Here is a 15,546-nt window from a genome sequence, read left to right as displayed (position 1 = left end):
CACTCAAAAATATCTTTTACAAACGAAATCTCTTTACAAATAATATCTAAATAAATCGGAGAGTAAAAGGCTTAGAAGAATGCCTCAAGTTATTCAAAGAATGTACTCTTGAAAAGTACAAATAAATCACTAAAAAAATTGCTTTCATCATTTGCAATAGTTATATTTATAGGCTACTTTTTTCTAGCTTATCTCAAGAAGATAAGCAATCTACTAGCTTGAATTTCGAACTTGATTTATGCAAGATAAAGCTCCAATTTTGAAATACTTAACTTTAAATTCAAAATGTTATTTGATACACAAGTGAACTGCCCAACTTTATCCAATTTTCACACATTTCAAAATTCCTATAAAAGATTAGACATTATCCAAACTTTATCTAGTTCATTTTGTACATTAAATATCTTGCATTTGCTACTTAATACATCCTTTAATAATAATAAAAACATTAAGCATTTACAAGTAAAGATCACGAACACAAACTACTTTGAATGTCATAGAAAACTTGTTGTGGTTCATGTTTTAACATAAAGTTCAACAATGAAGTATAATAATTAAAGTTTCTAACAAGCTTTTCATTTAGTGTTTTAACAAAACCCTATAGCAAATGAGAGAACTTATAACCCATAGAAATTTAATTAATTAAAAGGAATTATAAGCAACCTCAATATATAGGATGGAGGCTAATACCACACTACCAATGGTGTGGTAATTGTTGATGATTGTTATTTCATATGCACGATGGATATTGAGACCATATTACATCATATTTAGGGTTGTCCTACGACAATGATAATTTGGAGGGAAATGGGTTACTCTTGGATGAGTAAATAACTTTTTGAGGGCTTCGTACCATGGCTTTCAAATATCTATAAAGGAAATGTGTTTAAAAAAGTAGCCATTGCAGTGGTTATTCTATGGGCATTTTGTACAAAAAGAAATCTAGCAATGATTGTCTTTGATTGGGTCACTTGTTGTTGAAAGAAGGCCTCTAACAACTTTATCGTTTCAAAGGCTAATAATGTAGCCTTTCATATTCTTGTAGAGCATGGTTTAGTGAAGAGCATGGATGAAATCTAGATAAAAGGCATCCCCACCATATTATTGGATGTAATAAATGATTCATGTACCACACATTGATTCATTTATAAAAGTAGTATTTTATTAAAAAATTGATTAATAAATTGTATCCAAAATTTTTATTTGAATTAATTGAATCAGGTTACATGACAAAAACTTTAATATAGCCTAAAAGATTACAACGAACTTATTCGGTGGTCCAAATAATTTCAAATACCATTTATTAAATGTTTGCATTAGTGAAAACATATACATGAATAAATTAAATTAAAGAAAGAAAAATAACATTTAAAATAATGTAGGATGGTTTTATTGCAGTAAAATTGAATTTGGTGGGATGCTAAAAAGAGGAGGTTCTCCAAAGGGATTAAAATGACCCATATATTGCACTTGTAGCTGTTGAGGGTATTGGTAAGGTACCGTCATCATCATTGGTTGCTGCTGTTGTGGATATTGTTGTTGTTGAGTCAATATTGCCATCATCTGTACATTAGTTGGTGCTGCAATGTGATTGGGCATTATAAATGTATCTTGAAATGGGTTTTGAACAATACCCCTTCAGATCCATATCTTGCATTTGTCAGCTGTTTTTGTCTTCTAATAGCTTCATCTTCATAAACGCTATCTACTAATAACTTATTGAATTCATTCCCATGTCCAAAATAATTCACTACAATTACCACTAAATGGATGTAATAACACAATCTTTTGGGTAAATGTTTTCTATTATAAAATTAAATGTGGACATTCAACCGATAGTTCAACTAATGCGGTCAAGAGATTAAGCCCTAAAAGAGACACGCCACACCCCTTACCCCATACTAGTAGCATAATGAACATTGAGTAAAGAAAACTAACCAATTCACTTTCTACCGCATGAGTTGTGTTGTTACTCGGTGTTGTAAAAAGCGCTAGTTCCCATTGTTCACTTAAATCATGGCTTGCTAAATTAGTTCCTTCATAAAAAACGATTAAAAGTTAGTTGACATGATCAATTTATGGATTTTAAATAAAAAGTTGAAACCTAAATCTTTAAAAACCAAACCATTGATCTAGATAAAACATTAATTTGATTTTTAATTTCATCTCTCTATTTTACTAAAATAGAGAGAGTTTTTATACTCTAATTTATCAAATTTTAATCTTCGTATTTTATGAGAATCGATAAGTTATTCCAATTGGTGGTAAACAAATGAACTTGAATCGTTAAATTTTGCTAATTTTTTGAATATAAATGATTGAAATACTATTTTTTGTTAATTACTTACATATAAATTACTACATAATTGATTTTCAAGTCACTAATTTAACAATAAAGCCTAATAATGTTATTTTCTCTATTTTCAAAAAGTATGAGAAACAAAATAAAAAAAAAATTAACTTTTTCAATTTTTGTAAAATAGATTATTGAAATTGAAAATCAAACTTAAAAAACTCGCAAATAAATCAAAGTGCAATATTTGAAAATACCTGACGGAACAATTGCAAGAGCCATTCCATTGTTTTTCTCTATTTCTAGAGTTGTCGGATTTGTTTCATATGGACCCTTAAGAACAAACAACAAGTTGTTTAGTAAAAAAAACCTGAACCTACATATATTACATTTATTAAATGAAATTTGAAATACATATTTAAAAGAAAAACCTACCAATAAATCTCCCATTGGTATAAGTTGTCGAGGTTCCTCCAGTTTGCTCTTTTCTTGTTCATTAATCAATAATTTATTAATTCTAATTTCTCCTTGCTTTTTTGTTTCATCTGACGCTACTTCTGATACTTGCTCTCGCCCTTCATATTCCTATAATCAAATTCTCAAATTTATATTGTTCTTCAACACCTCGTAAAATACAACTTTTTAAATTATTGCTCTCAATCTCTTTTTAACCATATAGTAATTACTATTATAATGTGTTGACTAGTTTGAGGTTTTTCTTTTTAACTCTAGACATTATAACAAATCCTTTTAAAATTAAAATTTTATATGTAAATAAAATTGCACATAATAATAATTTTTTTTGAAACAACTTACCAATTTATTTTGGACAGAACCTGATTGTGGAGCTTCTTTTACATATTCTTCCATTGTTGCAAGAAAAGATGGTGGGGGCTGCTTCAGCTCATTGCATTTGGAAAAACAAGTGTAAGACACTATGTGCATTATAATTTATATATATATATATATATAAAAGAGTTTAACCTGTCTTAATGCTGGAAACTGAAAGTTCTTAGCAAGTTCTAATCCTTTGCAGTATTCATAAAATTCAGCCAGTTCTTCTACCTGTGAACATTTTTAAAATATATATATATTCCAACAAAAAGAAATAACATAAAAATGAAATTCTACTCCGAGTAATAATATATTAAAATTAAAAGTATTTTTGAATAAAAAATTATCAACCTGTTGACCAGCTCTTTTGTATATTCCGAGAGCTTTGACTGCATCATCTTGTGACATTTTAAAAAACTGTAAAAAAAGAAACAAGAAGTTTGACATAAATATATAATGAAATATAAACTTATAATATTATTATTTTTTATCTCAATGACAACATAACCTACCACGTCTATGAGATTCATAATTCCATCATTGATAGCACAATATATTTTGAAACTCTCTTTTAATACCTGCATTAATATAATACAAACAAGAAAAGGTTTATACAAAATGCAACAGAAAATTTAAAGTTGAAATTTATTGATTAATAACAATACATAACCTTTAAACCTTAAATAATAAATTAATTTCTCTTTTTCATGGACATGTTATTAATTTTATAAAGTTTTTTTTTTTAAAAAAAGATATGTATTGAGCACATACCAAAGCTAATGCATAATGGATAAGGTAAACATCAGAAGCCGCTCCTTCAGGCTGCAAGAGTTTATAATTAATATAAACAAAGTATTAAAGAATACTAATTATTTTTTAACTTCTTAATAATAAAAAGGTATACTGCGATTAGAGCTGCTCAAGGGCCGGGCCGGACCCAGAAAAAATTTTGGCCCGGCCCGGCCCGAAATATGGGCCTAGAATTTTGCTCAAGCCCGGCCCGGGAAAAAATTCATAAGCCCGGGTCCGGCCCGGCCCGGCCCGTTTTTTAAATAAATACTAAAAATTTATTTTTAAAAATTAAAAAAAATTTATTTTAAAAATATTTTAAAATTAAAAAAATTAAAAAAGTATTTTAAAAATATTTTAAAAATATTTCAAAATTAAAAAATTTTAAAAAAGTATTTTAAAATAAAAAAATAAAAAAATAAAAATATTTATTATATTTGGGCCGGGCCCGGGCCAAAAAAGTGGTGCCCGAGGCCCGGCCCGTTTTTTAATCGGGTCTCATTTTTTTACCCAAGCCCATATTTCGGGCCTATATTTTTACCCAAACCCTCTCATATTTTGGGTGGGCCGTCGGACCGGGCCAGGCCGCCCAGCCCATGAGCACCTCTAACTACGATAATTTAAAATGAGAAATAAAAACAAATACCTGACAGCCGATAAGACGAGAAAGAAGTTGTTGTAGTGCTGGCAATTGCTCTATTAATTCCCCACTACTCATTCTTCTACTTTGTCCCTGTAAAAATAAATAAAATTTATTCATCTTATAATTAATTAATATTAACTTTGATTATAACATCTAAAATAACAACCCTGCTTGAGCCACCGGATGCTAATTTTGTCAACCGTTCTGCTTCAATATCATATTGTAACACTCTGAAACAATCGAGCCTCTTTTCTAGAAAAACTGCATACGTCTTAACCCATGCTGTGTGACAATCCCGCCCCCCCCCCCAAAAAAAAAAAAACCAATGTGCATATTAGAGTTTATAAGAATTTGTTGACTAAAAATATTAAAGTAAAAATAAGTAAATTAATTTGATATAATATGAGAATTTTGATTTTATATAATCTATTGTTTACTTATATTTAAGTTTTTGTTTGGCTTGGTGTCACGAGCCAATTCAATCGGAAAATTACTAAAACTCTTATTTATATATATATATACAAAGTAAGTTATATGAGAGTGTTTATGTCCTATTACATTTTATAAATCAATAAAAAATTAACCATAAAATAATATGAACTAAGAAGACATACATACATATGAAACATTTAACTTTATCATTACAATTGAAGCATCATTTAATTTTTATATAAAATTTTAATAAGTATATTTGTTACACCCATATTATAAGTGTGTCATAAATCTATTTTTTATATATATTATATAACTTTGATTTTAATTCAACTATATGCTTCAATTGTAATTTTGATATAAATAACCTCAATTATTTTTATGTTATTAGGCCAATAAAGTTTTTTAAGGATAATATACTGTAAATAAACTTAAAATATTGTAACCTCAGCGTTAAGGGTCAAAATCAATTTACATTAAAAAATTACATAAAAATTGATGTATGACATTAGAAATATCAACATACCAAAATGACTTGAATCATCTTTAAAGTTAGATATTTGGAGAAAATTTCCTCTATGAGCGTAGTTTAGAAGCTCATCTCGGAAGGTAGGATCTCCTTCTCTTAATGTTCTATGAATAACTATCAATATCTTTGTAGCAACCTGTTTTCATTTGGTAAACCATATGGAAACCAAAAACAAAAAGGATAAGTAAATGAAAGAAAAGAAAATTTATTTGCAATTTTGCAATTTTTTTTCAAAATTCTAAATGAATATAAAATTTCTTTTGTTTTCATTGAAAAATAAATTATTTTATTCGAAGATTTAAAAATTTATTTTACAATAACAAGTAAGAAAATTCCCACGATAAAAAAAAACATTTTTGTATTGACCAATTTTGTGAATGTATATATAGTTAATGAAAAAACACCAAAAACGTAAAATATAAGAAAAAGAGGAAATTAAGGTAAAAAAATGTTACAATCCAGCTTCGAGTCTTGGATAATCTTTTTGCTAAAGCTTGAACGCAATATGCTATATCTGTTTGTGGTCGTGATACTGACGTTGCTGCAAATATTTCTACCAACATTCCAAATGAGAAAACAAAACACGTTTACCAAATGAGAATCATTAATAAAAAAATGTATTAGAAAAATAAACATAAACTCTTGTAGAAGAGCCATTGCTTTATATATGGAAAACTAACTTCGAACATGCCGTTCTTTTGGAGGAGATTCAATATGGTTGGTGGCTTTTACAATTGCAATGTCTAATTCCTGCATGAATATCAAACAATTTGTATATTAAAACAATTAATAATTAACCCCAAAAATAATTAAGAGAAAATAAATTATATACCTTGAAATTACTGTTGAATTTTGCAAGGCCAATCTTGGTTTTGTCTTTGAGAACCCCATATGCCTTTCTAAGAGTATTCAATGTTCCCATCTTTGTATTTCTTTCTTCTTCTTTTTCTTATTTCTTAAAAAGAAATAAGAAAAAGAAGAAGTTGTAATACAAAATTTTAACAGTGGCAGAAGGATCAATTAAATGTCTACAATTTTTGTCCGGAAAAGACAGATAAAGTTACTATGTTTCTATATGTTTGACCTTTTTGTTTGTTTGTTTGTTTTGATTTGCTGTTAACAAATAAACGCAAAAAAAAAAAAAGAAAAGAAAAGAAAAGAAGCTAACAAAATGACTCTATCCCTTTCTCTAAAATAGGTCTAACGAAAAATAGTCAATTTAGATCTTTTAGTAATTTAACCATCTTTAAATAATTTCATTCAATTTTTTAAACATATTGCAATCTGTAAAAAAAGTGAAAAGCCCAAAAAAACAAATGATATCACAAAATTCAATTTGATTCAAATTCATTTATCTACTTTTTTATTGTTGAGATGAAACAATTACTAAGTTTACAAGAAACGGAATCTGAGCAAACGTGAATGCAAAAGTGGGCTATAATAATTGCAACAAGCATAATGAAAACAAGGTACAACAATGTTGTTTATGTAGTTCAGTTTTCCTACACTTGTAAAGCCTAACTCAGTGAGTTGAATTCACTATCTTCGAAACAAATATAACTAGTGGTCCTAGTTCTAACACACCCCAATGAAGAATCCTCACTCTTGTACTTTAAAGATTAAATCTCTTACCACTAAATTCTCTCCTTGAGAACTAGCTTGTAAAACTAACCGCACAAAAGTTTTACAATCACAAATACACTCACAAAATAATGTTCCTAATTAAACACATAAGTGCTCCCAAAAATCAATGCAATAGCCTATACAAGTCTCTCAATTATATAAAATTTTAAGACTTGCTAACATAATGAAGATTAATCACAATCCCTTCTAAACCGTAACTAAAATAGCTAAATACAATATGATAGTACTATTAGAAGACAAGTTTTCTAGAATCTATTCGATCCAATTTCCTTGATCCAAGGGATTCGATATAAATGATTCAATTCTATCCAATTTTCTAGATATGTTTCTCCAAATGAATTGATCTCTATTGATGGACTTAAATCATTCCACAATATCAACACAACCCAAAGATTTGGCTTAATAAATTGTCAATCTTCCAAATATGACAAGTTGATGTTTTATCGTAGTGGTGAAGGAAGTGGGCACTTCCTTCAGTACATTGTAACATCTTCAAATCCCCTCCCCCCAATTTTTTGAACAAAACAATTTTAAGCCAAAGAACTTAATAGCCAATCAACCAAAGCTCCCCCTTAGCAAGATCCATGGTCCCTTTCCAATTATTTAACGACGTTTTAATAATTTTTTTCCATATCATTAATACATAATTTAGGAATTTTTTTACCCTAAACCCCAAACCTTAAATCCTAAATTATGAGGCCCTAAACCCAAACCCCAAACACAAACTATAAACCTCGAACCATGAACTCAGAGTTCAAGGTTCGAAGTTTAAGTTTAAGGATAAGATTTAGGGTTTGGGTTTAATGTTTGAGTTTAAAGTTCGATATTTAGAGTTTGAGATTTAGGGTTTAGGCTAAAATTATCAAAATTATGTATCAATTATATGAAAAAAATTTCTAAAATGTCATTAAATAATTAGAAATGGACTATTAATGATGTGGTGGGAAGGGTTCATAAAATAATATCTCAAATGTAAAAGAAAGAGTGAAAAGATTTACAAACAAAAAAATCGAACATTGGACTTCGTATCAATAAACTTGAAATCTTCACAAATATGCCAGAACCAATAGCATGATTAACTATTTACATTTTTAAATTTAAAATATTAATTTCAAATTTAACATGAGCCATAAATGAAAACATAAACAACTTGATAAAACGAATAATTCTTTATTAAACATATTGAAATTTATTTGGGCTAATGTCTTATTATCTAATTAAAATCCAAATATCGCCCAGACCAAAGCACATAAACCCTCAGCCTATACATGTGTGCCCATAAACCCTAGCTTCTTCCTCTTCTCTTTTTCTCAGTTGTACAACTTAATTTTTTATTCTTTTTCGGTGCTTTTCTTTTCATCGACCACCACCTCTTCTTCTTCAAAAGCCAATAGTAGTGTCCTTACTTGCGTCATGTCGAAACTGGTGAGGCCATCGTTCAGGCGATGTTATGGAATAAATTCATTGACTGTTGATACTTTGTATTGTCATTAATTATGTTTCTACTTTTAATCACGTTTTAATTGCATTAATCAAATGATGTATTTAGGGGAGAAACATTTAGTGAAATGGTGTTATTAGTCTTTAAGTGAAATGGTCATAGTTGGCTAACAACTTGACAGACTGTACTAAGTCGTTATTATCTCTCTTTTTAGCATGGATAAGGGAGGTGCTGATGGTTATGAAATTGGAGGATTTAGTTTTTCTATTTCTCTTTTCTTCTATGTTATAATTTTTTCATCATCATCATCATCATCATCTAACCTTCTTCTCAGCTCAACACATTACAAAGGTATCAGAGCCTCTACATTCCTCATGTGTAATGAAGGAGTTACCACCAAACTAGAGAAGGGCATGGCTCAGTTGCAGAGGAGATGTCACAACTTCGAGTGGACATTGATGTGAAGATGGATACCAGGTTTAAGGACTTTCAAGAGGGATTTAAGAATGACATGCGTTCATATTTGTACTCTATTTTTGGAGTAGTTTTTGAGTCAACCACAAGCCACATGAGTGGCTAGTTTGGGTCAGAGCATAGGAAAGGGCATTTTAGGGGAACCTCCTCTTGGTTTTCCTTCTAAGAAGCCTATCATACTATCACCACAGTCACATCTGGGCCACTTTTCTCGTGTCAGTGGGTTGGAGTCAAATGCCAAACATGTCAAGTTTGACTACCCTCGTTTCGATGGCTTGGATTTTAGGGGTTGATGGTCAAAGTTGGAACAATATTTGGAAGTAAAAGGTGTGGAAGATCATGCTAAGGTTCGAATGGTCATGCCACATTTAGTGGGAAGGGCCTTAGATTGGCATCATTTCTTTGCTCAAAGGCAAGGAGGTTTGCACCAGTTGACTTGGGAAGCTTATGCTAGAGGATTGAAGGAGAGGTTTGTGTCTAAGATTTACTAGGACCCCATAGAGGAATTGGTGTCCCTCAAGTAGTGAGGAACATTGGAATAGTTTCATGATCAATTTGTGAGTTTATTTAATCAACTCCATTTTCTAAAACCTTATGCCTTACATATATTTGTTAGTAATCTGAGACCTGAGATTGGTCAATATCGTAGGGTGTTCAAACAATAGAATCTAGTTGATGGCTACTTAATAGCTCAATAGGTTGAGAATATACAAGGGGAAATCACAAGAGGTACATAGTTCCTAGTGGAGGGGGATGACTTCAAAAAACCTTGTTTCTAATTCCACAGGGGTTAGTGTAGGGTTTCCTGAGCAACTTTACCAAGGGGTTGTAATAACCCAAATTTTCCCGCGCTTTCAACCCAAAAATAGACATAAATAAAACCCAAAAATAAATAACAAAGTCCAAATACATCAAATCCAGCAAACCCAAATACAAGCCCAAATTCACAGGCCCAAATAATAACAGCCTAACAGCCCATAAAACTATAAAAAAATTTCAGCCAACCGAAACCCTAATGCCCTCATGTGCACTGCACCTCCTCCTCGTGCGCGCTACTCGCGCCTCGTCCTAAGGTCTAACCCTTCCCCTGGCCACCTTGCACTGAAATGGCAAGGCCTCCTCCGTTGACCTTGCCTAGCCCTGCAAAACAAAATAGAAGAAGACAGAAGCGAAAAGAGCAGGGGATAGCAAAAAATAGTAGCATAATCGGCTATAAAAGTCCCAACAAAATGTAATTTATTTTTTCTACAGAGAACCGAATATTAAAAGAACAAAATATCAATCAAAAAATCCCAAAGGTTTACTTCTACTTTTGTTTTAAGTTTCGTTTCATTTTTATTCTACCTTTTATTTTTCATTTTTTTACATACAAAGAAAGGAAAAAGAAACAGAAATAAAATACCATAGTTTTAAAACAACAAAGGTATATTTCCATTTTTCTTCTTTGCATATTTATCAAAAATAGAACATATATACACAGATATATTCAAAAAGCACAATTTTTTTACCTCTGTTGCGACTGACGAACGTGGAATCGAAAGGTTTCCTTCGCCTTTTCTGAATTTCAAAGGGTTTTTTTTTGGGATTTTAGCCTAGGATTGAGGTTTGGGAGGCCGAATAGGTCGAAAATGGGCCTTTTTTCAAAACTCTGGCCGTCGTATACAGCGGCAGACGGCGGACGGACGGTTGCCCAGAGATCGAAGTATAGCCGAACCACCACCGGAGGAAAAGGGATTGAGAGAGAATCCCCTGATTTTTTTGGAAAAAAGAAGAAAAATGAATTTTTTTCAAAAAAAATGTGATTTAAATAGGGCCCTTAAATGACGCCGTTTAGAGCTGGTCATAATAGCCCTAAAATGACGTCGTTCTGCCCAAGACCCGCGCATACGGCCCAACCCGCCAAAGGATCTTTTAACTTTTGGGCTATTTGCGCTTTAGGCCCTTCCTTATTTTTAGTCCGTTTCAATTTAGTCTTTTTGTATTTTTTTCTTTATTTTTTAATTTGGACCACAGATTTTTCTCGGTTTTCAATTTGGCCCTCAATTCGTTTGACCCCTAGGGAAGGGACGCGTGGCCTGAAAATTGGGTTTATTACCCATTTGGCCCTCCGCCCTTTCAAGCCCTTTCATTTTGGTCCTTCTTCGTTTATTTTATTATAGCTTTGAGCTTTAAATTTCATTTTTATCCCGAATTAGTCCATTCTTGCTATTTTTGTTAACTTATTAATTAATCTAGTTATTATCATACTTATATATTTTTTATATTTACTTATTCATTACTATTATATTATTATATTAGCTTTGTATTATTATTATTATTATTATTATATTGTTATTATTTATATTTACATATCTAAATTTTAAATATATTTTGTCTTATTATATATTATTATATAATTACTTATATCTTTTGTATTTTTTTTAAACTCTAGATTATTTGCTATTCTATTATTAATATTATTATTTACTTATTTATATCTTTTTCTAATTTCAAACTTTGTGTTATATATATACATACATATATTATTTTTTATATTTTTACAATCTTATTTATTTTCCTTATTGTTATTATTTTTTACTTGATATTTATTTATGTGTCCATTATTATTTTAAGAAACATTTTAGTTCTATTTGTTTATTTACTTGTTATTTTATGTATAATTGATTTGTCCTTTTTTTATTTATTTATCTTATTTTCGTTATTGTTGCTCGTATTATTTATGCTTACATCATCGTATTCATTATTGTTTTGTTACGCATATTAACCCCGTGTTTTATTTCTACTATTTCGTGTTAGATTAATCTCATTTGATGCATAAGTCATGACTTTAAAACAAGTAAAACTACATATTTTGAGATCCGAAAAGGTCGTGCCTAACTTACGGGGTTTTGATTTTCTCAATAAATCCGAATACACGAATCTTTTCAAACATAAGTTTTTGAAGCGATCTTGGGAATTAATAAAAGATCGTATTCTAACTTACGGGACACGATTTCTTTTCCAAACCCGAGATAATCGAATTGAATATCCTTCAAATAAATAAATCTTTCGGCATTTATTCTCAAATCGAGAATTTAAAAATATTGTGTCCTAATTTACGGGATATAATTCTCTTTCTCGATTAACGCAAAATATGCCATTTTCTCGAAAATTTTCAGCATTTTAACAAAGGATCTATTTTGAATCTCTTCAAGGTTTTCAATTCTCGACACTAAGATACTAATTAATCAACTAGGTACCAATTTTTGGGCGTTACGAGGGTGTTAATCCTTGTATATAACCGACTCCCGAACTCGTTTTTTTGAATTTCGTGGACCAAAATCGTTGTTTTAATAAAATCAAATCATTTATTAAAAACAACCACTTTTTGAGGTGACTCGATCACACCTCATCAAAAAAGGATTGGTGACGACTCCCGTATTAATTTTCATTTTCAAAATCCAAGTCGACCTCTTTTCACAAAAAATGGTTTCGACAGCTTGGCGACTCCACTAAGGACCCAAAATAAGAGAGTCAAGCCACGAGTTGATTATTTTGTCTTTTTGTTTAAAGTTGATAATTTGGTTTAAATTTATGATCCTTTCGTTGTATTTCATTTTTATAGTTTGCATTATTTTGCTATATTTTCTTTATTTGTTCAAGTCTCTCGACATATTTTTGCATATTGCATTTGTATAACCGTTTGGTTATACCCTTTTAAGTGGGTGTGAGAAACTAGTCCTTCGTGAGGTTTTCACCTCCGTGCAGGATAGTGGATCGCTTTCAGGATACATCCGTACCTATGTCTTTGTGAGATTTTGATCTCCGTGCAGCCATAGGAAAATGTATTCCCCTGAACTGAACTCGGTCCATATGAGCCTATAATGGGTGAGGATCGAGGAATCTGCTAGTTCAGGTTCCTTTACTTTAGAACCGAACTACATACAGTGAACCCTAAGAGCCTATCCTAGGTAGAACCGTTCTGAACCACTAGTGGTCGACCGAGTAGGTGTTTTGTATATTATTTATTGCTTATTTTAGTTTTGTATAAAATGTACTGACCTATTTTGTTTTACTTTGATTGTGATTGCATGGCATTTTCATCATAAAGAGGTGTTGATTCATGTTCAATTACTAAATAGAGAGCTTGTCATGGAGAACGAATTTCTTGATAAAGTGGAAAATAATAAGGCTGTCCAAATATGGTCAGAAAAACACAATTAGAGAAAGGTGATAGTCTAACGGAGGGGTATGTCTCAGAATTATGAGACTTCACTCGCATCAGTGTGACTCAGAATTATCTCCAAGAATTGAAAGAAATATGGGGTCAGTGGGATGACGGGATCAAGCAACTATTTTATTGCCATTATGGTGATTTGCCCTATTTGCTAGATATCAAGGTGGACGACCACTTATTCCAAGCCCTTGCCCAATTTTGGAACCCTACTTATAGTTGTTTTACTTTCAGAAAAGTGGATTTGGTACCAACTATAGAAGAATACACAGCCTTGCTCTGTTGCCCGGGGATTCAAACTGACAAGGTTTATTCGAGTGCTGCTAATGTATTGACGTTCCTAAAAAAGTTGATGGACATTACAGGGATGAGTGAGCAGTGTATTACAGCCCGGATCAAGCAAAAAGGAGATTACAGGTGCATCCCTTGGAGAAATTTGAGGGATTTGATCCTAGCGCATCCAGATATGAAGAAAAGGGCTGATGTTTTCGCTTTGAGAATCTACGGTTTGGTTGTCTTCCCCAAAGCCCTAGGGTATGTAGACGAGATAGTTTCTGACTTGTTCGACCGACTTGATAAAAGGGTCACACCTGTCCCAACAATCTTGGCCAAAACTTTCAGATCCTTGAATGCGTGTCAAAGAGCGGGTGAAGGAAGGTTCATCGGGTGCGCGCAACTCTTATTAGCTTGGTTCCACAGCCACTTTCGGAAGGTAGGAAATGTCTCCTATCGAGTTTTCTCTGAGGATTTTCTCTTTTGAAAGAATTAGTGGCTACACTAAGGCGGGATGATATTTAAGAAGAAAAATGGATAACAATCCTTCAAAATCTCCAAGACGAAATGTTGAATGGAAAGTCCCTTGGATGATCCCAAATGAGATCCTGTATCGATGTGGAAACTTTAACTAGGTCCCTCTATTGGGGATTTAAGGAGATATCAGGTACGCTCCTTTGCTCGTATTAAGACAGTACAAGTCAATACAGTTCATACCTACAACACAAGGGCTACCTCAGTGCGAGTTTTCATATAAAGGTGATAATTATAGAAGAAGATTCGAGAAATGTCCAACGCCTGGAACCAAAACTGCCGGGTGAAAAGATTGGTCGTAGGACCAATGACGACCTCCAAATACAACGAGTGGTGGAGTAAAAGAATCAATGATAATATCCCTGGGCCGAGTCAAGAAGATAATCGATCGATAGAGGAACACCTACGAGTAGTCCCGTCCGAGCTAGAGATCATAAAGCAGGATTTTGAAAAAAGAAACTCGAAGCTAGAAAAAAGGATAGAACAGTTGGAGGAAGAAAAAATGCATTTGAGATTAGATGTTGATGTCCAGAAGCTTGAGGCTGAAAAGTTAAGAAGAGGAAAGAATAAAGCCGAAGAAGATTTGGATAGTTTGAAAACGGATTCCAAGAAGTTGCGTACGTCGATAAGAACCACTGATTTGGGTAAAACGTCTAAGCAATGGCGGCAAGAAATCCAAGAAGAAAAGACTAAAGCCGATCAGTGGGAAAAGAAGCTCCATGATACTCGAGTACGGGAGGACATTTTAAAAAAGCACTTGCTGGAAAACAGAAGTGAAAAGGAGAGGTTAAGAGCTCGAGTGGCCGAATTGGAGAGGTCACTGCAGCAATATCATAGTCGTAATTTTGGAATTGAATGAAGGGCTAGTTTAACCAAGATTGAAGAGCTAAAAGGAAGGATAGAAGAACTGGAAACTGCACTGCAAAACTGTGAGCTCCGGGTTGAACTACTAAAAGCAAATAATGAGCGTTGGAAAGAGCTGCTCCATCGATCTCAAGACCAGGTCAGGGAAATGGATTATGTCATGGACGAAGCTTTGACCCAAGTGCGAGAGGTGGTTGATTGCTTGCAAACTTTGGTGGCTCAAGTTGATGTACTAAGTGTAAAATATGAGTTGGAGTCAGCTCGAGGCCGAGAGTTAGATTGGCTTCTTAGACAAGTCAAGGCCTTGGGCATTAGAGCAAGGCCATATATGTAATCTATTTTGTGTAAAGAAATTTGTTTTTTAGAAAAGTTATTCTAATAAAATTGGATCAGAATCAATGCCTTTTTACATTCATTTGCATTCATGCATTTGCATTTCATTAAAGGACTTTCAAATCGTGGCAGTTACCCTGGAATATCCTTACGTTACACGAAAGAAAGCAAAATCAATGGACCAAAGGTTGGAAAGGTTGGACCAGATGCAAAAGGAGGCATAGGATCAAATGCAAGAGAAACTAACCAA

At 32.2% G+C, this 15,546-nt stretch overlaps 1 protein-coding gene across 2 annotated transcripts; it reads right to left on the bottom strand.

Annotated features, from left to right (window-relative positions):
- Positions 1 to 1,265: 1,265 nt before the first annotated feature.
- LOC107918593 (putative clathrin assembly protein At5g57200) lies at positions 1,266 to 6,624 on the bottom strand. Of its 2 annotated transcripts, none has more exons than XM_041099933.1 (15): positions 6,353 to 6,624; positions 6,201 to 6,270; positions 5,976 to 6,073; positions 5,518 to 5,656; positions 4,726 to 4,841; positions 4,563 to 4,649; positions 3,899 to 3,949; positions 3,640 to 3,705; positions 3,479 to 3,544; positions 3,278 to 3,358; positions 3,110 to 3,187; positions 2,729 to 2,878; positions 2,551 to 2,626; positions 1,939 to 2,036; positions 1,266 to 1,563 (listed from the first exon to the last, which is right to left on the bottom strand). In XM_041099933.1, the coding sequence occupies exons 1-15, from the start codon at positions 6,440 to 6,442 to the stop codon at positions 1,390 to 1,392; spliced, it is 1,440 nt and encodes a 479-aa protein (XP_040955867.1). In that variant the 5' UTR covers positions 6,443 to 6,624; the 3' UTR covers positions 1,266 to 1,389. The 2 variants fall into 2 exon arrangements, with proteins under 2 accessions (XP_040955867.1, XP_040955868.1); XM_041099934.1 differs by having other exon boundaries at positions 1,422 to 1,580.
- Positions 6,625 to 15,546: the final 8,922 nt, after the last annotated feature.

Source organism: Gossypium hirsutum, chromosome D08, assembly GCF_007990345.1.
Source record: "Gossypium hirsutum isolate 1008001.06 chromosome D08, Gossypium_hirsutum_v2.1, whole genome shotgun sequence".
In the NCBI taxonomy this organism is placed as follows: Eukaryota; Viridiplantae; Streptophyta; class Magnoliopsida; order Malvales; family Malvaceae; genus Gossypium; species Gossypium hirsutum.
The sequence above is the reverse complement of the archived record's forward strand: the minus strand, read 5'-3'. Positions and strand labels throughout refer to the sequence as shown.

Coding starts and splice junctions, on each gene's coding strand:
- LOC107918593 (XM_041099933.1), bottom strand. CDS start 6,442: ATGGGAACATTGAATACTCTTAGAAAGGCATATGGGGTTCTCAAAGAC. Junction 6,271..6,352: donor AATTCAACAGTAATTTCAAG/GTATATAATTTA, acceptor ATATTCATGCAG/GAATTAGACATTGCAATTGT. Junction 4,650..4,725: donor CATCCGGTGGCTCAAGCAGG/GTTGTTATTTTA, acceptor TTATTTTTACAG/GGACAAAGTAGAAGAATGAG.